The sequence below is a fragment of the Cololabis saira genome, chromosome 3 (assembly GCF_033807715.1).
Source record: "Cololabis saira isolate AMF1-May2022 chromosome 3, fColSai1.1, whole genome shotgun sequence".
Classification (NCBI taxonomy): domain Eukaryota; kingdom Metazoa; phylum Chordata; class Actinopteri; order Beloniformes; family Belonidae; genus Cololabis; species Cololabis saira.
In genome coordinates, this window is record NC_084589.1 from 55,532,436 (window position 1) to 55,558,122 (window position 25,687).

General features: G+C 46.8%; 1 protein-coding gene across 1 annotated transcript; it reads right to left on the reverse strand.

Moving 5' to 3' along the window:
• Positions 1–344: 344 nt before the first annotated feature.
• On the reverse strand, positions 345–18,251 carry LOC133424113 (NACHT, LRR and PYD domains-containing protein 4-like). Its single transcript, XM_061714545.1, has 11 exons — positions 18,117–18,251; positions 12,694–12,819; positions 12,368–12,616; positions 12,000–12,161; positions 9,359–9,437; positions 8,439–8,634; positions 5,120–6,893; positions 4,192–4,365; positions 3,810–3,980; positions 1,499–1,545; positions 345–1,395 (listed from the first exon to the last, which is right to left on the reverse strand). Exons 2-11 carry the CDS (start codon positions 12,774–12,776, stop codon positions 857–859), a joined length of 3,474 nt encoding a protein of 1,157 aa, XP_061570529.1. The 5' UTR covers positions 12,777–12,819; positions 18,117–18,251; the 3' UTR covers positions 345–856.
• Positions 18,252–25,687: the final 7,436 nt, after the last annotated feature.

Below are 25,687 nucleotides of genomic sequence, written 5' to 3' on the forward strand. Positions count from 1 at the left end.
TGAACAGGTGAGGGGGAGACAGGTGAGGTGGAGACAGGTGAGGTGGAGACAGGTGAAGTGGAGACAGGTGAGATGGAGACAGGTGAGGTGGAGACAGGTGAAGTGGAGACAGGTGAGGTTGAGACAGGTGAGGTTGAGACAGGTGAGGTGGAGACAGGTGAGGTGGAGACAGGTGAAGTGGAGACAGGTGAGATGGAGACAGGTGAGGTGGAGACAGGTGAAGTGGAGACAGGTGAGGTTGAGACAGGTGAGGTTGAGACAGGTGAGGTTGAGACAGGTGAGGTTGAGACAGGTGAGTGTTGAACAGGTGAGTGTGACAGTAAAATAATCTTCACTTCTCACAATAACAATCATGTTTATTTGGCCACGTCAGGTGAAACAAGACGGGGAATCTGACTCGGTTGTTTTCGCTCACTGTACAGGAAATAGACCAATGACAGCTCTTATTAACATTTATACAATTTTAAAACAAGTGAAAAGTACAGCAGTATGAGGTAGAAAGGTGCATTTTTACAGAATATGATAGTATCATTATAATTACTATTATTGGGGCCCGAGCACTGACAGTGCTACGGCCCTATTGTATCTGTAGCAATTTTTCCGACCAAAGGAGGGTCTTTTTTCCCCTAAACGTGCACCAAAAGTCACCAAATTTTTCACCAAGTCAGGCCTGGCGAAAAATGTGATATTTAATGGTTTGCATTAATGGGCGTGGCCTAACGGCTCAACAGCGCCCCCTAGAAACTTTGTTATCATCATCATCATCATCATCATCATGGAGACACTGAGGAACCAGAACCAGAGTCCAAGTCCAGGATCCAACAGAGACAGTTTCTCTGACCGGAGACTCTGGAGACTAAACTGGACACAGAGACACTGAGGAACCAGAACTGGACCAGAGTCCAAATCCAGCACAGAGAGGTTCAGTGAAGCTGGTGTTGAAGGTGTGGAGGTGGATCAGTCTGTCAGAGACAGAGACTTCATAGAAGGACAGAGTTCCAGCAGGAACGTCCACGTACACTGCTGCTCTGCTAGAGGCTGAAGGTGGAGATGAGGAGGTGGTGGATGTTACTATGTTATTGTGACGGACACGGTACTGATTACCTGGATAACAGTCCAGACTCCAGGAATGATGGTTTCCTCCAAACCTACAGTCTCCTCTCCTGCTGATTCTTCTGTAACTCACTGATACAGAAACTCCTCCGCTCCACTCGACCTCCCAGTAACAGCGACCCGTCAGAACTTCTCTACATAGCAGCTGATCCCAGTGATCAAACCTGTCTGGATGATCAGGATACGACAGATCCTCCCTCACACACATCATATTCCTGTTGTTGTTAGACAGTTTGATGCGTTTGTGGACTGTGTTTGTGTCGACGGTGAGTTGACAGGAATCTGATGGAGAGAACAAACAAGCAGCTGTAGTTATTATTGATCAGTTATTGATCGCTGATGGACTCATGAACGAGTGAAGATGGTTGAATAAAAACACACTTACACCTCCATGGACCTGGTGTCAGCCATCGTTGTCCAGCAGGCTCCACCCTGGAAGGAGGAGGAGGGTCAGACCAGATCAGTCTCTCTCAGGGGTGGGATGTTATTTAGAGGACCCTGGTCCTCTAAATACCATCCCACCCTGACAGGAGGAGGGGGGTCAGACCAGCTCAGTCTCTGAGATGTCAGAGACCCCCCCCCCCCCATTAACTGTTGGACACTCCTGTATCCACTACACCCCCCCCCCCCCATCACCTGTTGGACACTCCCGTATCCACTACACCCCCCCATCACCTGTTGGACACTCCTGTATCCACTACACCCCCCCATCACCTGTTGGACACTCCTGTATCCACTACACCCCCCCCCCCCATCACCTGTTGGACACTCCTGTATCCACTACACCCCCCCATCACCTGTTGGACACTCCTGTATCCACTACACCCCCCCCCCCCCATCACCTTTTGGACACTCCCGTATCCACTACACCCCCCCATCACCTGTTGGACACTCCTGTATCCACTACACCCCCCATCACCTGTTGGACACTCCTGTATCCACTACACCCCCCCATCACCTGTTGGACACTCCTGTATCCACTACACCCCCCATCACCTGTTGGACACTCCTGTATCCACTACACCCCCCCCATCACCTGTTGGACACTCCTGTATCCACTACACCCCCCCATCACCTGTTGGACACTCCTGTATCCACTACACCCCCCATCACCTGTTGGACACTCCTGTATCCACTACACCCCCCCATCACCTGTTGGACACTCCTGTATCCACTACACCCCCCATCACCTGTTGGACACTCCTGTATCCACTACACCCCCCCCCCCCCCATCACCTGTTGGACACTCCTGTATCCACTACACCCCCCCCATCACCTGTTGGACACTCCTGTATCCACTACACCCTCCCATCACCTGTTGGACACTCCTGTATCCACTACACCCCCCCCCCCCATCACCTGTTGGACACTCCTGTATCCACTACACCCCCCCCATCACCTGTTGGACACTCCTGTATCCACTACACCCCCCCATCACCTGTTGGACACTCCCGTATCCACTACACCCCCCCATCACCTGTTGGACACTCCCGTATCCACTACACCCCCCCATCACCTGTTGGACACTCCCGTATCCACTACACCCCCCCATCACCTGTTGGACACTCCTGTATCCACTACACCCCCCATCACCTGTTGGACACTCCTGTATCCACTACACCCCCCCATCACCTGTTGGACACTCCCGTATCCACTACACCCCCCCATCACCTGTTGGACACTCCCGTATCCACTACACCCCCCCCCCCATCACCTGTTGGACACTCCCGTATCCACTACACCCCCCCCCCCCCCCTCACCCGTTGGACACTCCTGTATCCACTACACCCCCCCCCCCCCCCCATCACCTGTTGGACACTCCTGTATCCACTACACCCCCCCCCCCCCCCCTCACCCGTTGGACACTCCTGTATCCACTACACCCCCCCCCCCCCATCACCTGTTGGACACTCCTGTATCCACTACACCCCCCCATCACCTGTTGGACACTCCCGTATCCACTACACCCCCCCCCCCCATCACCTGTTGGACACTCCCGTATCCACTACACCCCCCCATCACCTGTTGGACACTCCTGTATCCACTACACCCCCCCATCACCTGTTGGACACTCCCGTATCCACTACACCCCCCCCATCACCTGTTGGACACTCCCGTATCCACTACACCCCCCCATCACCTGTTGGACACTCCTGTATCCACTACACCCCCCATCACCTGTTGGACACTCCCGTATCCACTACACCCCCCCCCCCATCACCTGTTGGACACTCCCGTATCCACTACATTCCACCACAGCCCCTATCAACCACCTGAGGTGGAGGAAGACCCCCACACCACCATGACCACCACCATATACCCCCCCCAGCAGTGTGTCCTACCTGAGAGTGTCCTACCTGAGTGTGTTCTACCTGAGAGTGTCCTACCTCAGAGTGTCCTACCTGAGTGTCCTACCTGAGAGTGTCCTACCTCAGAGTGTCCTACCTGAGAGTGTCCTACCTGAGAGTGTCCTACCTGAGAGTATCCTACCTGAGAGTGTCCTACCTGAGAGTGTCCTACCTGAGAGTGTCTTACCTGAGAGTATCCTACCTCAGAGTGTCCTACCTGAGTGTCCTACCTGAGAGTGTCCTACCTGAGAATGTCCTACCTGAGAGTGTCCTACCTCAGAGTGTCCTACCTGAGTGTCCTACCTGAGAGTGTCCTACCTGAGTGTGTCCTACCTGAGAGTGTCCTACCTGAGAGTGTCCAGTCTCCAGCGGGGATCCTCCAGTCTAGACAGAAGCTTCCCTGCTGACTCTCCTGGATGGTTGTAGCTCAGGTCCAGCTCTCTCAGGTGGGAGGGGTTGGAGGTCAGAGCTGAGACCAGAGAAGCACTTCCTTCCTCTGAGATCAGACAGCCTGACAGCCTGCAGACACACAACATAGGTCTATGCATGTGCTCTTCTCAGGTGTCCTGCTGCAGACACACAACACATGTATGCTGCATGTCCTCTGCTCAAGTGTCCTGTTGCAGACACACAACACAGGTCTATGCATGTTCTCTGCTCAAGTGTCCTGCTGCAGACACATTTAGCAGCATGTTCTCTGGAACTGGAAAAGACTTGAATGAATCCTGACCTGAGAGACTCCAGGTGACAGTGTGGACTCTCCAGTCCAGGACACAGCTGCTCCAGTCCAGAATCCTGCAGGTCGTTGTTGCTCAGGTCCAGTTCTGTCAAACTGGAGGACTGAGAGCTGAGAACTGAGGATAGAAGTGGACAGATGTTCCCTGAGAGGTTACAGTCACTCAGTCTGCAGACGGAAGAAAAGAACAACAACCAGGTTATTTCCATGCGATGGAAGAAAATGCAGTTGTGTCTCCAACTGTTCTGCTGGTCTTCAGCTCATCCTGCCCCCCCGGGACAAACAGAAATGAAAGTGTTTCCTTGTCAGAGTTCATGCTTGTGTGTGATTTTAGGTCTAATGTGGCATTAAAGTCTCTGGAAATGAAAGAACCAGCGTAAACTCACTCATGTGAGGTTGTGCTGAAAAAAAGACCCAAACAAGTGAAGAAAACATGAAATGTGGAGGCAGGCCAGCTGACAGTCCTGCCGGGGCCCCGGACAAAATAATCTAAGATTTCTGAGCACCGGACTTGTGCTGACCGGACATTTTGACCATTCTAATGGTTGAATTAAATGATAACATCAAATTTTGATCAGCGGCCAAACCCTTTTAGTGTTGGGGGTTTTTGACCACAAGGACAATTAGGAAGAAAACAAATAACAATCTTTTATGTAACTTAAATACTACATATTTTTTCCACAAATAGGCATATTTTGAAACATTTTGAAAAATGATTCCATGATTTAATGAGAATAAAAAATAAAAAATAAAAAATTAAAAAAAGAAAAAATTGAGGGGCCAGTTCTGCCCCCCCCCTACCCTGGGCCCGGGACAACAGACCCGTTTGTCCCCCCCTATCGGCGGGCGTGTGTGGAGGTATGTGTGTAATCAGAAACTAGCCTCCACTCCAGAGGTCCAACATGTGTCTTTTGGTACTTACACAACTTTCTTGGAGGCTTTGACCACCGGCAGCAGCCTCCGTAGAGCCTCCTCTGAAGCTGAGAACTTCTTCAGGTCAAACACCTCCAGATCTTCTCCTGATGACAGTAAGATAAAGACCAGAGCCGACCACTGAGCAGGAGACAGTTTATCTGTGGAGAGACGTCCTGACGTCAGGGACTCTTGGACCTCCTCCACCAGAGACCGATCGTTCAGTTCATTCAGACAGTGGAACAGGTTGATGCTTCTCTCTGCAGACAGATCTTCACTGATCTTCTTCTTGATGTATTCAACTGTTTCCTGATTGTTCTGTGAACTTCTTTGTTTTGATTCCATCAGACCTCGTATGAGGTTCTGATTGGTCTCCAGTGAAAGACCCAGGAGGAAGCGCAGGAACAAGTCCAGGTGTCCGTTGGGACTCTCTAAGGCCTTGTCCACAGCTGTCTGATAGAGGTCAGTCTCTGTGTTCCTTTGTTCCTCCAGCAGGTTGACTCCAGAGTTGATGAAGGTCCGATGGACATGAAAAGCAGCCAGAAACTCCTGGACACTCAGATGGATGAAGCAGAAAACCTGGTCCTGGTACAGGCCGCTCTCCTCTCTAAAGATCTGGGTGAACACTCCTGAGTACACTGAAGCCTCTCTGACATCGATGCCACACTCTCTCAGGTCTGATTCATAGAAGATCAGGTTTCCTTTCTGCAGCTGCTCAAAAGCCAGTTTTCCCAGAGACTCCACCATCTTCCTGCTCTCTGGACTCCAGTGTGGATCCGTCCCAGTTCCTCCGTCATACTTGACCTTCTTCAGTTTGGCCTGGACCACCAGGAAGTGGATGTACATCTCAGTCAGGGTCTTGGGCAGCTCTCCTCCCTCTCTGGTTTCCAGGACGTTCTCCAGGACGTTCTCCAGGACCGTAGCAGTGATCCAGCAGAAGACTGGGATGTGGCACATGATGTGGAGGCTCCGTGATGTCTTGATGTGGGAGATGATCCTGCTGGTCTTCTCCTCTCCTCTGATCCTCTTCCTGAAGTATTCCTCCTTCTGTGGGTCAGTGAACCCTCTGACCTCCGTCACCATGGAAACACAGTAAGGAGGGATCTGATTGGCTGCTGCGGGTCGTGTGGTGATCCAGAGACGAGCAGAAGGAAGCAGGTTCCCCTTGATGAGGTTTGTCAGCAGCACGTCCACTGAGGTGGACTCTGTAACATCAGTCATAAACTCATTGTTGTGGAAGTCCAGAGGAAGTCGACTCTCATCCAGACCGTCAAAGATGAACACGACCTGGAACTCTTCAAAGCTGCAGATTCCTTTGGTTTCAGAGAAGAATCGATTAACTAGTTCCACCAAGCTGAACTTCTCCTCTCTCAGCACATTCAGTTGTCTGAAGGTGAATGGAAGCAGGAACTGGATGTCCTGGTTGGTTCTGCCTTCAGCCCAGTCCAGACTGAACTTCTGTGTTAGGACTGTTTTCCCGATGCCGGCCACTCCCTTCGTCATCACCGTTCTGATTGGTCCTCCTCTTCCAGGTGGGGGTTTAAAGATGTCTTCCTGTCTGATGGCTGTTTCTGCTCCGTCTGGTTTCCTGGAAGCTGCTTCAATCTGTCTGACTTCATGTTCATGGTTGACCTCTCCGGTCCCTCCCTCTGTGATGTAGAGCTCCGTGTAGATCTGCTCCAGAAGGGTTTTATTTCCTGCTTTAATGATCCCCTCAGACACATGCTGGTATTTCTTCTGCAGCTGAACTTTGAGTTTGGATTGACAAACGGCAGCCACTGTCTCTAAATAAAGATAAAGAAAACCACTTAGTGCTTTAAAACCAGCCCACAACAAGTTCTACTTCCTCTAAAGAATCAACATTTCAACATTCACTGATCAGCCGTTCAATGAGGAGTATTGAAGCGTTTTCCTTCCAAAAACCCTCCGATCAATCAGAGCAGAGGTGGAAAAAGTACAAAAATATTGTACTTAAGTAAAAGTACAAATTTTCTGCTTGAAAATTACTTAAGTAAAAGTAAAAAGTACCCATTAAGAAAATTACTTAAGTAAAAGTATAAAAGTACCTCAACTTAAATATAATAAAGTACAAAAAGTACATGGGTTAAAATGTACTTAAGTACAAAAGTAAAAAGTACAAAGTACAAAGTACAAAGTACAAAATTCAAAGTACAAAATTATTTTCAAAAGGATTGCAAAGAAATGAAGAATCCAAGAATTTGCTTACAACTCTAAATAATGGTGATATTATTCTGACCCCTTTAGTGTTTGTTTCCATTACCCCTTTTTAATTTCTCCCTTTGCTCATCACTGCTGCTGTACCCCAGTGGCCCCGCTGACAGGTCCACCCCCAGCCTGTATATGCAGTGACACCATTAAGCAACCCCAGCTGATAAAGGATGAGACTTTTGAACTTTTAAATGCCAAAACCACCTTAGAAGGGGTGGAATCAAAGAATGGTGCGCATGGACACGCGTCGGCTGCCGCTCAAGGCTGATTTATGGTTCCGCGTTACACCAACGTACCCTACGGCGAGGCTCTGCGTCGATTTAACGCGGAACCATAATTCAGGCTTCAGTCCTCCTCGGTACTCGACGCGACGGCGGCTCCTCCGGCCTTCCGGCCCGCCTCTGCGGCGCAACTCTCCCGGGAGCTGCGGCTCCTTCTCGGTATATTCACGCGCCCCCCTTCTTCCCGTCCGCCTCATGGTTCCGCGTTAAATCGACGCACACCTTACGCCGTAGGCTACGGCGTAGAGTGTGCGTCGCCGCGTACCCTACGCTGTAGCTCTGCGCCGGTGTAACGCGGAACCATAAATCAGCCCCCGCTGTGCTGTTCTTTAATTTGTAGCGAGTAACGACGTGTCCAATTTTAAATGTAGCGGATTAAAAGTACGATTTTTTCCTTGAAAATGTAACGAAGTAAAAGTAAAAGTACAGAAAAATGAAAGTATCAATAAAAGTACAAATTCTCAAAAATCTTACTTAAGTAAAATAACGAAGTACTTGTAGTTCGTTACTTTACACCACTGAATCAGAGGAACAACAACAGTGTTTCCTCTACGATTCACTTCAGACACACAAGTTGTCTTTGTTTTGTGTTTGCTGGAACTGAATATTGAATCCACACGGTTCAACTCTTTAGAATAAAACTTTAATTTACTGGGATATTAATGACCCTGTTAATGAGATGTTCCTAACAGAAGATGAGCTGAGTTCCTCCACCTTCCAGTGGGTTTAATGTTGTGTCTGATCTGTGAATGTCGGTCCTCTACTGAGACATTGGGTGTGGTTTATCCAGCAGCTCAGATGTTCAGAGAAACGTCTTACTGCTCTGCAGGAGGTCGGCCAGCTTCTCCTGCTTCCTCCTCCTCAAGAACTTCACTGTGATCTTCATGAATGTCTCTCTGATGCTCTTCTGCTCTTCATCTTCATCCTCCTCCAGACTCTCTGAGGATTCTGGGTAATCTGGACTCAAAACCTTCTGGATCTTCTTCAGCTCAACCTTCATGTCGTCCTCCAGCAGCTGGAACAGAAGACCACATGAAGGACACAACCAGACTGAAACCATGACAAACATCAGGTCCATGATGGACAGACTGACAGTCCACTGGTCTCCAGAGACCAGCATGGAGACAAACATCAGGTCCATGATGGACAGACTGACAGTCCACTGGTCTCCAGAGACCAGCATGGAGACAAACATCAGGTCCATGATGGACAGACTGACAGTCCACTGGTCTCCAGAGACCAGCATGGAGACAAACATCAGGTCCATGATGGACAGACTGACAGTCCACTGGTCTCCAGAGACCAGCATGGAGACAAACATCAGGTCCATGATGGACAGACTGACAGTCCACTGGTCTCCAGAGACCAGCATGGAGACAAACATCTGGTCCATGATGGACAGACTGACAGTCCACTGGTCTCCAGAGACCAGCATGCAGATGGACATCAGGTCCATGATGGACAGACTGACAGTCCACTGGTCTCCAGAGACCAGCATGCAGATGGACATCAGGTCCATGTTGGACAGACTGACAGTCCACTGGTCTCCAGAGACCAGCATGGAGACAAACATCAGGTCCATGTTGGACAGACTGACAGTCCACTGGTCTCCAGAGACCAGCATGCAGATGGACATCAGGTCCATGATGGACAGACTGACAGTCCACTGGTCTCCAGAGACCAGCATGCAGATGGACATCAGGACAACAGGTGGAGACAGTTGTTGTTCATGTACAGACCTGAAAGACGGAGTCCAGCTGGGTCTGATGCTGCTGGACAGACGGACCACTGGGGGACTCTGAGATCTGCTGGTCCACTCTGTGGAGGAATCATGAAGAACTAGGTCACATGATGTCTGAAGGTCCATGGAGTCATGTTTGGAAGAGGACAGTCCACCAGAGGACTTCCTGTCCTGGTAAAGGTTCTCTGGTCCTCCTGAGACTGAGGACGTCCACATCTTTCTCCCAGTACCAGCTCTCAATCTGGTGGTACAAGAAGGTCCAGCAAGTGTCCACAAAGACCAGCTTCCGCCCACCAGCTCGAGCTAATAGATCCACTGAGGACGCCATCGCCGTAGCTCTACACTCTGCTTTGACTCACCTGGAGCAGCAGCAGAGCTACGTCCGGATGCTTTTCGTGGACTATAGCTCCGCCTTCAACACGATAATCCCAGACATCCTCATCACAAAACTGACCTCCATCGGCCTGCCCCCTCTCACATGTGCCTAGATCAAAAACTTTCTCACCAACCGACCCCAGACTGTGAGACTCTGCCCCCACCTGTCCTCCACCCACATGCTGAGCACCGGCTCCCCACAGGGCTGTGTGCTGAGCCCCCTCCTGTTCAGCCTCTACACCAATGACTGCAGTCCGACCCACAACAACCTGATAGTGAAGTTTGCTGACGACACTACGGTGGTTGGACTCATCTCAAAGGGGGACGAGGAGCCTACAGAGAGGAGGTCCTGAAGTTGACAGCCTGGTGCTCAGAGAACAACCTCACTCTGAACACCGGGAAAACCAAGGAGAACTGTGGCAGGGTGGAGGAGCAGCCACTCAGGTTGATTGGGGACAGGTGTGTCCCATCAACCTCTCCACCCTGCCTGCCTTCATAAGGCGTGGCTGCACAGCAGCAAGCGCTGTTGGAGAGGCTGCTGAAGCCGAAGCACGTGTGTCCTGGGTGTTCTGGTGAATAAAGAGGTTTTGCACTGAAACTCCGTGTCCTCTCTGTCCTGTCGGTCGGGCCCCCGTAGCACTCGCCCTGCTACATTGGCGCCCAACGTGGGGCCCGACAGGATGGAGGAGGGAGGCACGGAGCGGGCCCTGGAGGCGCTGGCCCATGCCCTGGCGGACCTGGCAGCCGTGCTTCAGGGCCAGGGGAGCAGCAGCTCGCGGCGCTGGAAGCGCTGGTGGCACCGCAGCCGGCAGGGCGGGAGGCAGAGGCTGCGGGACCCGCGGAGCGACCCACCCCGGTGCCAGTGTAGCAGGGCGAGTGCTATGGGGGCCCGACCGATAGGACAGAGAGGACACGGAGTTTCAGTGCAAAAACCTCTTTATTGACCAGAACACCCAGGACACACGTGCTTCGGCTCCTTCACAGCAGACCAACCCCTTCTCCAGGAGCAGCCACACCTTATTAAGGCAGGCAGGGTAGAGAGGTTGATGGGACACACCTGTGACCCATCACCTGAGTGGCTGCTGCTCCTCCACCCTGCCACAAGAACATTGTCAACTTCAGGAACAAGAACACCGACCCAGCCCCCCTCTACATCAACGGCCAGAGAGTGGAAAGGGTCCACTCCTTACGGTTTCTTGGTCTCCTCATCTCTGAGAGCATCTCCTGGTCTGAGAACATCACCGCCATCACCAAAAAGGCTCAGCAGCGGCTGCTCTTCCTGAGAGTTCTATGGAGATACAAGCTGGACCCCAGCCTGCTGCTGACCTTCTACCTCTCATCCATCCAGAGCCTGCTTTACTGCATTACAGTCTGGTACGGCAGCTGCACTGCTGCGGACAGAGGAAGGCTGCAGAGGTGAAAGCAGCGCAGAGGATCATCGAATGCCCCCTCCCCCCCTCACGGACATTTACACCTCCCGCTGCCTCAGCAGAGCCACTAACATCATCAAAGACAGCTCCCACCCCGGCTCCGACCTGTTTGACCTTCAGGTAGACGCTACAGAGTCATCAGGTCAAAAACTAACAGACTTAAAAACAGCTTTTCCCCCAAAGCCATAATCACCCTGAACAACATGTGAATGTCTTCGTTACTGTTTTTACCGTGCAAAACTTCTATCTGTGCAATAATCCACTACATGTGTAACTATATACTATCATCTGTAAATAGAATCTTTGGTCTTCATTATTCAAATGCACCTTAACCTTTTTTATATTATTTATATTTCTTATATTCTTATATTTCTTATTGTTTGCACTATTATTTCTTATTTGTCTTGCACTGGAGAAGTGATGCTGCTTTCAATCTCACTGTACCAGGTACATTGACAATAAAGTATTCTATTCTATTCTATTCTATTCTATTCTATTCTATTCTATTCTATTCTATTCTCAACAGATCAATGTCCACATGGTTCCAGGAACCATCTGTCCTCCTGCATCCAGCAACACCGTCCACCTGAGGAGAACTTCCTCCCTAAATGATGTTGCAACCTCAGCAGAAAGATGCCCCTGCTGGACAAACCGCTGAACTACAGTCACTCAGAAGAGACTCCAACACCCCCTTTATAATCTGCTGTGTTTCTGGAAACATCAACAACCATCTAAGAATGGCAGCAAAACAGAGAAATGTTCACTTTAAACATGTTACCATGGAAACGTTTCAGTCTCAGTTACGTTTTTCAGAAACATTTATGTAAAACTCACCTCACTGAGGAAGATCGTTGGGTATCTTTAAACTCCCAAATTAAATCCTTTGATGCATCACTCTTCAAGGACACACAGCTGGGTCCAGGTCCAGGTCCAGGTCCAGGTCCAGGTCCAGGTCCAGGTCCAGGTCCAGGTCCAGGACCAGGTCCAGATTGTCTCCTGTAATAAAGGTGTTTGGTGACGTCAGGTCATGTTCTGGTCTCTGGAAAGATCCTAGACACAACTTTTATTGTAATAGATGCTTTATAGATAAAACTGAACTGAAAATTATAAAGACGCATATTTTTAAAACAAAAATAATCATGTTACGATAAAAACATTTCAGTCTCTTTTACGCTTTTCAGAAACATTTATGTAAAACTCACCTCACTGAGGGAGATCGTTGGGTATCTTTAAAATGAATAATTAAATCCTTGGATCTGTCACTCTTCAAGGACACACAGCTGGGACCAGATCCAGGTCCAGGTCCAGGTCCAGGTCCAGGTCCAGGTTCAGGTTCAGATTCAGGTCCAGGTCCAGGTTCAGATTCAGGTTCAGATTCAGGTTCAGATTCAGGTCCAGGTCCAGGTCCAGGTCCAGGTCCAGGTCCAGGTCCAGGTCCAGGTCCAGGTCTCCTGTAATAAAGGTGTTTGGTGATGTGAGGGCTGAACTCTGACGTGCAGAAGAGTCATGGACAGTTAGATCATCTCACCTCTCTTCTTCTCTCCCAGGTTTTCCCCTCGGGGAGGTTCTGGAGGGAAGGACTCCCTCCTCTCTGCTCTGACCCAGACCCATGCTGCTGGATTCACATCAGCTCACACACACCTTCTACCTTCACCTGCAGAGGAAACACACGTCATGGTAGATGTACAACGAGCAGCTCTGACTGATCTTCTCTTCAGCTTCATGTCCGACAGCAGTGAGGAAGCTGCTGCACTTCTACTATCCGACCACTAGATGGAGTCATGGAGCTGCAGCTCAGCTCACACCCTCAACCCACATTTACACTCCATTTAATCACACGATTGCTCTTAGTTTCTGTCTCCAGGACAAAAGATCATCATTGATTCTGAATTACTGAAACACCTTAGACCCTGTAAGTAAGAACAAACACAAAGGGCAGATGTTTATCCATTTTAGGAGTAAAACTGTAGAACTCATTAGACCAGTGGTCCCCAACCTTTTCTGTACCGCGGACCGGTTTAATGTCTGACAATATTTTCACGGCCCAATGTAAAGATGTAGCTGATAAAAACTAAATAAAATGACCGGCATTAAAAACTGTGGTATTTTCGCTATAGTAGTAGTAATGATAATAATATTAATAATAATTAATAATAATAATAAAAAACATCATTTTTGAAGAAATAAAAGGAAATAATGGAAATTGTAAATTACCTATAATATCAGTGTTTCTATAAATGTGTTTTTATGTTTGTTTTCTCATTAACGTTATTTAAAGCCAGGCTTTTATTTTATTGTTATATATTAAGTAGACCGATATTTAGTGCTTTTATTTTGAAGGCGTCTCACCGAGACCTCGTAAACATCCGGCGCTTCGGACTTTAACGGTAAAAGTTTAACGGCAGTAGAAAGTTTGTCTGAAAGACTAAACTAGTATCAGGAATGCTGAAGTGGAGCCTAACTGACACAAAAAGCACCTGCTGATCAGGATTTGTGCAAATTTTATACCGTATTTATGTCCAGCTTGAGTTTGGTCGCTCATGTATTGTGGTAGCTTTATTGCCAACCGAGCGAGCAGCTGCGTCGGTCTGTATTTAAGTTAAACTTATATGAATGTAGAAAGACTAACTATTTTATTTTATTTTATTCCTTTATAGCTCTTACGGTGTGTTTGCAGTGTATTTACATCCAAGGAATAAAAACATTGTGAACCATCAGTTTGAGAGTCATCCATCATCAGTCGGGGATGCTACAGAAATTAATTTTTAATAAAAAAAAAAAATATATATTTTTTTTTTTTTTCTCTCTGTGCGGCCCGGTACCAAATGACCCACGGCCCGGTACCGGGCCGCGGCCCGGGGGTTGGGGACCACTGCATTAGACCACGACCTTAAATTAGCAAACTCAATAAAAGCATACAAGATATTATTCAAAACAAAGGTAATGGACACATTTATAGAAGCAGAATTAGAAAACAGAGAAGAATGACACACGTGTGTGTGTGTGTGCGTGTGCGTGTGCGTGTGCGTGTGCGTGTGCGTGCGCGTGCGCGTGCGTGCGTGCGTGCGTGCGTGCGTGCGTGCGTGTGTGCGTGTGCGTGTGCGTGCGTGCGTGCGTGCGTGCGTGCGTGCGTGCGTGTGTGCGTGTGCGTGTGCGTGTGCGTGTGCGTGTGCATGTGTGTGTGTGTGTGTGTGCGTGTGCGTGTGCGTGTGCGTGTGCGTGTGCGTGTGTGTGTGTGTATGTGCCCTGCACTGCTTGATTCAAATTTTAAATTGATATTCATTAACAGCAATACTGCTCAAAATTCTGATAATGAAACATGTACGAGCTCTTTATTTGAACATAGAAGTGGATCCTCCATAGAGACGACTATTCAATGTAACATTCCGTTTCCCCACGATATGTTGTCAAAATCTACAAACTGCTCCTTTAATGTAATATATAGTATAATTATCATATAAGCGCTGGGAAAGTTCCACGATACTAAGCAGACACAGCCTATCCATGCTCTACAAGTCACAAGTTGTAATGGGAAATTTTGGGATAACAATGTTTTTATTCTTTAACACTAATGTACAAATCATTTTGGTATAACAATGTTTTTTGCTTTAACACTAATGCACAAATCCTGTTTTCAAGTGAACATTCCTTGGCGAGGTCATGCTCTTTGACACAGAGTCTAGCACGGTTGCCAGGGTGATATTTTGTCTAGTTGTCCTGGCATGGCCACTATAAGATAGCGTGTGCTTAAACATTGCTAGGGCATTACTGGCTGACTGAGCGTCTGATCAGATCGGCACTGTGTGATCCTCCATTCATTGAATGTTTTTTCTTTTCATTAAAACTCCAGAAAGACGGCTGAGTGTGTCCTGACATCCATTTAGGGTATACAGTACAACAGTACATACAGTACAAGATCAAATAATGTAATATGTAATCATTTAAAACATGCTATATGTGTACATTTATGTAGAAAGAAAACCCTGAAATAATATTTTAATTATTTACTATGTTCACAAATGATATTAAATTAGCATAATAAGAGGTTATAGGTGGATTTTTCAACTCTGTCAGCTTACATGTCAACTCCGTCAGGTGTAGAACCTGACGGAGTTGACGTCTGACGGAGTTGACGCTGACGGAGTCGACAAAAGGGCATGTATTTTCCCGCCAAAACATGTATTGTTCACTGCAGCTAGCTGGTTTTTCCTCAGTTGCCAGCTGTCTCAATAACCTTACTAATATAATGACTTGGATTTATGTAGCTCCTTCAAGGCACAGAGAGCTTTACAGAGACCATTATTCATTCATACACATTCTCACTGGTGGTGGTAGCTACGTTTGTAGCCACAGCTGCTACGTTTGTAGCCACAGCTGCCCTGGGGCAGACTGACAGAAGTGTGGCTGCCATATCGCGTCAAACGGCAAAATACCTTAATTCAATCCACTACTGTTAAAAACATTGGCCGGGTTTCCCAGATCCGACCTCTCTTAAGGATTTAAGAGAGGTTCAAAGAAGGTTTCAACTAAGAAGGGGCCCTTAGATACGGGTGTTTCTCAGATGACTTCTTAACACCGCTCTTTAGTTTCGCTCTTTCAGAAGCTCTTTGGAGGAGCTGTCCGGTTCTGAAACCAAATCAATCGATGCCAGGCAAATCGATCACCGATCACTATCAGCGCATTTTCACACGCAGCACTGCTACCTAATGCACTAATTCCCTGCTGCCTGCGCGTTATGTGTGTTATAATGAAAAACTAAGTTGATAAATATACTTCAATGACCCTTTTTCATGATGAAAACAAGACGGCAACTAAATAAGAAGTAGTCTTGGTAAGTAACGAGCCCGAGTCCCCCCGTGTCCCGCCACGGAGCTGCCGCGTTATTGACGCAGCCCTACGCCGTAGCCTACTCCGTAGGGTACGCCGTAGCCTACTCCGTAGGGTACGCCGGAGTAGTAGTAATACGGCGTACCCTACGGTGTTGCCGCGTCGCCGCGTCGCCGCGTACCCTACGGCGTAGGCTCTGTGTCGGTGTAATGCAGTAAACGGTGGTCAAGAGCAGAGACCATTTATTTAATAAATAGCTTGGAGAACAGATGCTGGATCATCTGTAGTTCTGTAGTAAACAAAGGTCGCACGTCAGAGCAGATTTGTTGTTGTTTTGGCGCATAATGTGACGTTCGAAAACGCAAAACTCCATCATTCGGCATCTTAATATTCAATATCATTCATTATGGTAATGACACACAACTATATGTATCTGTTACTGCAGATCATTTGAGCCAAAATGACCTCATTCAGTGCAGATATCTAGTATTGGATGGAAACTAACTTTTTACAGCTTGTTAGGATTTCATAAAATTGTTAAAGCTTAAAGAATTTAACACCTGCGGGCTCTCTCTTCATATTCAAAGTAACCTCGTATTGATTAAGACACGGAGCCCCCTCTGGTGATTCGGGTAGACTAGATCAGATTGGAGGTTAAATACAATACAAATACGATTGTTGAAGAGGAGACAGTGGGGAAAAGCTGATTGCTTAGCTTTGGGGGGTCTGATCTGTGATCTAGGCTTGACCCCCAGGGAAAGGAAATGTAGAGTTGGAAGTGACACGTTAAGGTGTCTTCCCCGTAGCTGGGTCCACCAATGAGATTCAGGTGTAAAGAACACCCCCCTTTCTAGTATAAAAATGAACTGGATCGATGACCACGTGTGCATTTCTCTCCTACTCACCGAGGTCTGAGACAAATGAACTTCCGGCCGGAAAACCTTGTACTTTACAAATTAAAAGTTTGTATTAACCTGTGATTCTATTCCACTAGTTTTTCTTTTGGTTCACCAGACAAACGAACATGAATCTTTACAGCTGAATGAGGATAAAACAGAGATTCTTTTAGTTGGTCCGAGTCTCTGAGGAAACATATTCTCCCTTTGGTAACTCCTCTGTCAGTAAAACCTGGTGAACTTGTCAAAAACTTGGGTGTTATTTTAGATGCTGATCTTAACTTCCAGAGACACATAGCTAATGTTTCCAGGAACTGCCTTCTATCATCTCAGAAATATATCTAAAGATGCTTTCTGTCACAATCAGACTCTGAAAAGCTGCTTCATGATTTTATCTCCAGTAGATCAGATTATTGCACTTTTTGCAGGACTGATAAAGCAAGTGTTACATAAACTCCAGCTTATTCAAAATGCTGCAGCCAGAATTCTAACCAGAACCAGGAGGTTTGAACACATAGTTAGTTAGTTAGTTAGTTAGTTAGTTAGTTAGTTAGTTAGCCAGTTAGTTAGTTAGTTAGTTAGTTAGTTAGTTAGTTAGTTAGTTAGTTAGTTAGTTAGTTAGTTAGTTAGTTAGTTAGTTAGTTAGTTAGTTAGATAGATAGTTTATTTGTCCACAAGTGTAGATTTGTCTTTTGTCTCATAATACAAAAACAACAGCAACAAACACTTAACATTTAAACGTAAAAACATCTTAGTGGCAGAAAAGGAGGAACAACAAGGACATGTAAATAAAAGACAGGTTTATCTACGAGACGTCCCTCATTCAGAGACTTAATGGCGTTATTGGGAATGAATGAGTTTTTAAATATGTTACGTTAGTCTTTGGTCCACGGTACCGTCTACCTGAGGGAAGTATTTAAACATTTAAACTCATTTAAACATTTAAACTCTGCAGAGGTTGAATAGATCATTTAGTATCCTAGCAGCTTTGTTTCCAATCACTTCCTTATAAATACCACTTAAGTTTCTCTGTGTCTTTCCTATTGTTTTTGAGGCTAGATTCACTATTCTTTGTACTTTTCATCTATTTTTTGTGTTAATGTTGCCGTACCACATGTTAAAGGTTCAGATTCCCTCTATGAGTTTCTTATAAAGTCTCCAGAATCTGCTTGATCACAGTTATTAAACTACTGACATTCAAAAGTAGAAAAAGGGAAATAAAACTCACACAGTCAGAAACACTTCATCCAGATGAGTCCTCGCTCCAATCTGAGTTTAATTCATGTACAGATGGTTTATTTTATGTTTAGTAAATGTGATGTTTCTGGATGAGAGTTAGCCTGTAATCTGAGCTGTGATGTCATAAAGTAGACTGATGTCTGCAACTGCAGAATCACTGAACTTTGTCCTCCAGAATACTGCAGTAAAACTTATTATTACATTAATATTCAACACCCAGCAGGCACAAGCTGCCACCACCTTTAGCTAGCCGCTAACCGCTAAGGTCCCGGGTCAGAACTCTGAGATCACGGTTCAGAGAGAGATTTACAATATATGTGTTAGCAACTACTGAAGACAACAGCAGCTACTTCGTAGGCCAAAGAGAGGACTGGCCCTTTAACGGACCCTCATCACACAAATCTGCCCCAAATCTACCCCCAAATCTGCCCCCAAATCTGCCCCCAAATCTGCCCCAAATCTGCCCCAAATCTGCCTCCAAATCTACCCCCAAATCTGCCCCCAAATCTGCCCCCAAATCTGGCCCAAATCTGCCCTAAATCTGCCCTAAATCTGCCCCCAAATCTGCCTCCAAATCTGCCCCAAATCTGCCTCCAAATCCGCCCCCAAATCTGCCTCCAAATCTGCCCCCAAATCTGCCTAAAAATCTGCCCCAAATCTGCCTAAAAATCTGCCCCTAAATCTGCCCCAAATCTGCCCCAAATCTGCCCCCAAATCTGCCCCAAATCTGCCCCCAAATCTGTCCCCAAATCTGCCCCAAATCTGCCCCCAAATCTGCCCTAAATCTGCCCTAAATCTGCCCCAAATCTGCCCCCAAATCTGCCCTAAATCTGCCCTAAATCTGCCCTAAATCTGCCCCAAATCTGCCTCCAAATCTGCCCCAAATCTGCCCCCAAATCTGCCCTAAATCTGCCTCCAAATCTGCCCCAAATCTGCCCCCAAATCTGCCTCCAAATCTGCCCCAAATCTGCCCCCAAATCTGCCCCCAAATCTGCCCTAAATCTGCCCTAAATCTGCCCCCAAATCTGCCTCCAAATCTGCCCCAAATCTGCCTCCAAATCTGCCCTAAATCTGCCCCAAATCTGCCCCCAAATCTGCCCCCAAATCTGCCCCCAAATCTGCCCCAAATCTGCCCCAAATCTGCCCTCAAATCTGCCCTAAATCTGCCCCCAAATCTGCCCCTAAATCTGCCCCAAATCTGCCTCCAAATCTGCCCTAAATCTGCCCCCAAATCTGCCCCCAAATCTGCCTCCAAATCTGCCCTAAATCTGCCTCCAAATCTGCCCTAAATCTGCCTCCAAATCTGCCCTAAATCTGCCCCAAATCTGCCCCCAAATCTGCCCCCAAATCTGCCCCTAATCTGCCCTAAATCTGCCCCCAAATCTGCCCCAAATCTGCCCCTAATCTGCCCTAAATCTGCCCTAAATCTGCCCCCAAATCTGCCCCCAAATCTGCCTCCAAATCTGCCCCCAAATCTGCCCCCAAATCTGCCCCCAAATCTGCCCCAAATCTGCCCCCAAATCTGCCTCCAAATCTGCCCCCAAATCTGCCTCCAAATCTGCCCCCAAATCTGCCTCCAAATCTGCCCCAAATCTGCCTCCAAATCTGCCCTAAATCTGCCTCCAAATCTGCCCCCAAATCTGCCTCCAAATCTGCCCCCAAATCTGCCCCCAAATCTGCCTCCAAATCTGCCCCCAAATCTGCCCCCAAATCTGCCCCCAAATCTGCCCCAAATCTGCCCCCAAATCTGCCTCCAAATCTGCCCCCAAATCTGCCTCCAAATCTGCCCCCAAATCTGCCTCCAAATCTGCCCCAAATCTGCCTCCAAATCTGCCCTAAATCTGCCTCCAAATCTGCCCCCAAATCTGCCTTCAAATCTGCCCTAAATCTGCCTCCAAATCTGCCCTAAATCTGCCCCAAATCTGCCCCCAAATCTGCCCTAAATCTGCCCTAAATCTGCCCCAAATCTGCCTCCAAATCTGCCCCAAATCTGCCCCCAAATCTGCCCTAAATCTGCCCTAAATCTGCCCCCAAATCTGCCTCCAAATCTGCCCCAAATCTGCTCCCAAATCTGCCCTAAATCTGCCCTAAATCTGCCCCCAAATCTGCCTCCAAATCTGCCCCAAATCTGCCTCCAAATCTGCCCTAAATCTGCCCCAAATCTGCCCCCAAATCTGCCTCCAAATCTGCCCCAAATCTGCTCCCAAATCTGCCCCCAAATCTGCCCTAAATCTGCCCTAAATCTGCCCCCAAATCTGCCCCAAATCTGCCCCCAAATCTGCCCTAAATCTGCCCTAAATCTGCCTCCAAATCTGCCCTAAATCTGCCCCCAAATCTGCCTCCAAATCTGCCCCAAATCTGCCTCCAAATCTGCCCTAAATCTGCCCCAAATCTGCCCCCAAATCTGCCCCCAAATCTGCCCCCAAATCTGCCCCAAATCTGCCCCAAATCTGCCCTCAAATCTGCCCTAAATCTGCCCCCAAATCTGCCCCTAAATCTGCCCCCAAATCTGCCCCCAAATCTGCCTCCAAATCTGCCCTAAATCTGCCTCCAAATCTGCCCTAAATCTGCCTCCAAATCTGCCCTAAATCTGCCCCAAATCTGCCCCCAAATCTGCCCCCAAATCTGCCCCTAATCTGCCCTAAATCTGCCCCCAAATCTGCCCCAAATCTGCCCCTAATCTGCCCTAAATCTGCCCCCAAATCTGCCCCCAAATCTGCCTCCAAATCTGCCCCCAAATCTGCCCCCAAATCTGCCCCCAAATCTGCCCCAAATCTGCCCCCAAATCTGCCTCCAAATCTGCCCCCAAATCTGCCTCCAAATCTGCCCCCAAATCTGCCTCCAAATCTGCCCCAAATCTGCCTCCAAATCTGCCCTAAATCTGCCTCCAAATCTGCCCCCAAATCTGCCTCCAAATCTGCCCTAAATCTGCCTTCAAATCTGCCCTAAATCTGCCTCCAAATCTGCCCTAAATCTGCCCCAAATCTGCCCCCAAATCTGCCCTAAATCTGCCCTAAATCTGCCCCAAATCTGCCTCCAAATCTGCCCCAAATCTGCCCCCAAATCTGCCCTAAATCTGCCCTAAATCTGCCCCCAAATCTGCCTCCAAATCTGCCCCAAATCTGCTCCCAAATCTGCCCTAAATCTGCCCTAAATCTGCCCCCAAATCTGCCTCCAAATCTGCCCCAAATCTGCCCCCAAATCTGCCCCAAATCTGCCCCCAAATCTGCCTCCAAATCTGCCCCCAAATCTGCCCCCAAATCTGTCCCCAAATCTGCCCCCAAATCTGCCTCCAAATCTGCCCCCAAATCTGTCCCAAATCTGCCCCCAAATCTGCCCCAAATCTGCCCCCAAATCTGCCCCAAATCTGCCTCCAAATCTGCCCTAAATCTGCCCCCATATCTTCCCTAAATCTGCCCTCAAATCTGCCCCAAATCTTGTACTTTACAAATTAAAAGCTTGTATTGACCTGTAATTTTATTCCACTAGTTTTTATTTTTGTTCACCAGACAAATGAACGTGAATCTTTAAAGCTGAATGAGGATAAAACAGAGATTCTTTTAGTTGGTCTCATAATACAAAAACAACAGCAACAAACCCTTAACATTTAAACGTAAAAACATCTTAGTGGCAGAAAAGGAGGAACAACAAGGACATGTAAATAAAAGACAGGTTTATCTACGAGACGTCCCTCATTCAGAGACTTAATGGCGTTATTGGGAATGAATGAGTTTTTAAATATGTTACAGTTAGTCTTTGGTCCACGGTACCGTCTACCTAAGGGAAGTATTTAAACATTTAAACTCTGCAGAGGTTGAGGACGATCATTTACTATCCTGGCAGCTTTGTTTCCGATCACTTCCTTATAAATACCACTTAAGTTTCTCTGTGTCTTTCCTATTGTTTTTGAGGCTAGATTCACTATTCTTTGTACTTTTCATCTATTTTTTGTGTTAATGTTGCCGTACCACATGTTAAAGGTTCAGATTCCCTCTATGAGGTTCTTATAAAGTCTCCAGAATCTGCTTGATCACAGTTATTAAACTACTGACATTAAAAAGTAGAAAAAGAGAAATAAAACTCACACAGTCAGAAACACTTCATCCAGATGAGTCCTCGCTCCATTCTGAGTTGTATTCATGTACAGATGGTTAATTTTATGTTCAGTTAATGTAATGTTTCTGGATGAGAGTTAGCCTGTAATCTGAGCTGTGATGTCATAAAGTAGACTGATATCTCCAACTGCAGAAACACTGAACTTTGTTCTCCAGAATACTGCAGTAAAACTTGTTATTAGATTAATATTTAACACCCAGCAGGCACAAGCTGCTGCCACCTTTAGCTAGCCGCTAACCGCTAAAGGTACCGGGTCAGGACTCTGAGATCACGGTTCAGAAAGAGATTTACAATATATGTGTTAGAAACTACTGAAGACAACAGCAGCTACTTCGTAGGCCAAAGAGAGGACTGGCCCTTTAACAGACCCTCATCACACAAATCTGCCCCAAATCTGCCCCCAAATCTGCCCCAAATCTGCCCCAAATCTGCCCTAAATCTGCCTCCAAATCTGCCCCCAAATCTGCCCCAAATCTGCCCCAAATCTGCCCCCAAATCTGCCCCAAATCTGCCCCAAATCTGCCCCAAATCTGCCCCAAATCTGCCCCAAATCTGCCCCAAAATCTGCCCCAAATCTGCCAATTATATGTATCTGTTACTGTCAATCATTTGAGCCCAAATTACCTCATTCAGTGCAGATATCAAGAATTGGATGGAAACTAAGTTTTTACAGCTGAATGAGGATAAAACAGAGATTCTTTTAGTTGGTCCGAGTCTCTGAGGAAACATATTCTCCCTTTGTTAACTCCTCTGTCAGTAAAACCTGGTGAACTTGTCAAAAACGTGGGTGTTATTTTAGATGCTGATCTTAACTTCCAGAGACACATAGCTAATGTTTCCAGGAACTGCCTTCTATCATCCAGGGGCGGACTGGCCATCTGTGTGATCTGGAGAATCACAGAACGGCGGCCGGTCACAGTTAGGGCTCGGCCAGGCGGGGCTTTATAAATATTTATAAATATATGGGCTTTACAAATGTATTAAATATATGAGCGTGGAGTCGGCGTGGTGAGAAGCTGCGCGGCTGACAGTGAGTCGCGCTGTGAAGCCTGATTTATGGTTCTGCGTTAAATCGACGCAGAGCCTACGCCGTAGGTCACGCGGCGACGCGCACGTACGGCGCGCGTCTCCGCGTAACCGTAGGCTCCGCGTCGATTTAACGCGGAAAAATGGCATTGCTGGTTTGTTTTTTTAGGTTAGCATTGAGTATTCAAGTTAAACTGTATATTTACACCCTCTTTACATTGTGATTTATCATAAGTCATACAGTGTTGTGTATTTCAGATAGGTGTTTTGTATTGGTTCAACCAGAGGGACTGCAGTGAGACCTTCATTTCTATGTGAGAGTATTCAAGTTAAACTAGAATACTATGCTCTTAACACATCTACTCAAATCAGTGCTATTGCTATAATTTGGATGGTATAGTACAGCGGTCGGCAACCCAAAATGTTGAAAGAGTCGTATTGGACCAAAAACACAAAAAACAAATATGTCTGGAGCCGCAAAAAATTAAAAGTCTAGTATAAGAATGAAGGCAAATGGCGGAGGCGAAATGTCGAGAAAAAAGTCGAAATGCTGAGAAAAAAAATCGAAATGTCGAGGAAATAGTCAGAATTTCAAGAAAAAAGTTGAAATGTCGAGAAAAAAGTCGAAATTTCGAGATTAATGTTGAAGTACAATCTCGAAAAAAAAGTCGAAATGTCGAGAAAAAAGTCAAAATGTCGAGATTAAAAAAGGAAGAAAAAAAGAGAAAAAAAGAAAAAGAAAGAAAGATGAAAAAAAGGTCAAACATTTTTGAAAAAGCTCCAGGAGCCACTAGGGCGGCGCTAAAGAGCCGCATGCGGCTCTAGAGCCGCGGGTTGCCGACCCCTGGTATAGTATCATGAGCCACAATTAAGTATTGTGACACTCATGCCAGGCGTTATTGTTGTTGTTTTTGTTGAGTTTCCACACGCCGATTGCTTTGGGCCGGGCGTAGTCAAAGTCCAGGGCCGTTTTTTAGTCCCAGTCCGTCCCTGCTATCATCTCAGAAATATATCTAAAGATGCTTTCTGTCACAATCAGACTCTGAAAAGCTGCTTCATGATTTTATCTCCAGTAGATCAGATTATTGCACTTTTTGCAGGACTGATAAAGCAAATGTTACATAAACTCCAGCTTATTCAAAATGCTGCAGCCAGAATTCTAACCAGAACCAAGAGGTTTGAACATATAGTTAGTTAGTTAGTTAGTTAGTTAGTTAGTTAGTTAGTTACTTAGTTACTTAGTTAGTTAGTTTGTCCACAAGTATAGATTTGTCTTTTGTCTCCTAACAACAGTAACATGACACAGCAACAAACACTTAACATTTACACGCAAAAAAATCTTAGTGGCAAAAAAGGAGGAACAACAAGGCAACCTGATCCCACAAAAATCCGTGAAATGCCCACGACCTCTCACCACTATTTTCCGTGGTATAAACACGGAAAATTGTATAATTCCGTGTGAGCACCACGGATATTGTACCATGCAAAGTCAATGGGATCCGTGGTCGTGATATATACACGGATTATGACATTATTATTAGTTATTGTCATAACCTGGCCCGTAGGCCATGACAAAAATGGACAACAACACAGTGCAAATAAAAATATGCTATTTATTTTAAAGAAAAATACGGCAAATGCAAAACAAACCAACTTGTGAGGTGTGGAGGTCAGCATCAGTAGTGTCAGTGTGTGTGAATGTGGAAAATGTGTGGTGTGTGTTGTTAAGAAAAATAGAATCAAAACCAAACAAATGAATGGGGCTGGCAGGGAAGAGAGAGCCACACTGAAGGCAGGGAGGTTTTATAGCCTGGAACACTGTAGTACTGTAGTACTGTAGTACTGTAGTACTGTAGTACTGTAGTAATGTAGTACTGGAACACTGTAGTACTGTAGTACTTGAGTACTGTAGTACTGTAGTACTGTAGTACTGTAGTACTGTATTACTGTAGTACTGGGCCCAGGTGCTCCAAATCAGCCCAATCAGCTCAGCTCACTCCAGACTCCTCAAAACAAAACAGAGAGAAAGTCAGGCATGCCCACAATTAGACAGGGTCGTCACACCCCCCCCATAAAGTCGGGGTCCCAAAGGGATCACCGGCACTCCAACACCCGCTCCTAAAATACAAAATATAAACAATTTAAATTACTCAAAACATCAAAAGGGAAAAAAAACAAAACAAATGTACACTTAACTTCCCCCTGCAACCCCAACCTGCTACTCCCCCCACCCATCCTCAGCAACCTCGGTACCTGAGGAAGCAATTTAAGACGATAGGCAGAGCAAAAACAAGTCTAGCATGCAGTATGAAGCAGTATACACTAGCTCAATAATTCAGCTGATGTCAAGATCATAGGCCTGCAAACACAGGCACCACCTCAGTAGCCTTTTATCCGGGCATCTTAGGGATTGTAAGA

Coding starts and splice junctions, on each gene's coding strand:
- LOC133424113 (XM_061714545.1), bottom strand. CDS start 12,776: ATGGGTCTGGGTCAGAGCAGAGAGGAGGGAGTCCTTCCCTCCAGAACC. Junction 12,162..12,367: donor CAACGATCTCCCTCAGTGAG/GTGAGTTTTACA, acceptor CCTTTATTACAG/GAGACAATCTGGACCTGGTC. Junction 1,396..1,498: donor GACACCAGGTCCATGGAGGT/GTAAGTGTGTTT, acceptor TCTCTCCATCAG/ATTCCTGTCAACTCACCGTC.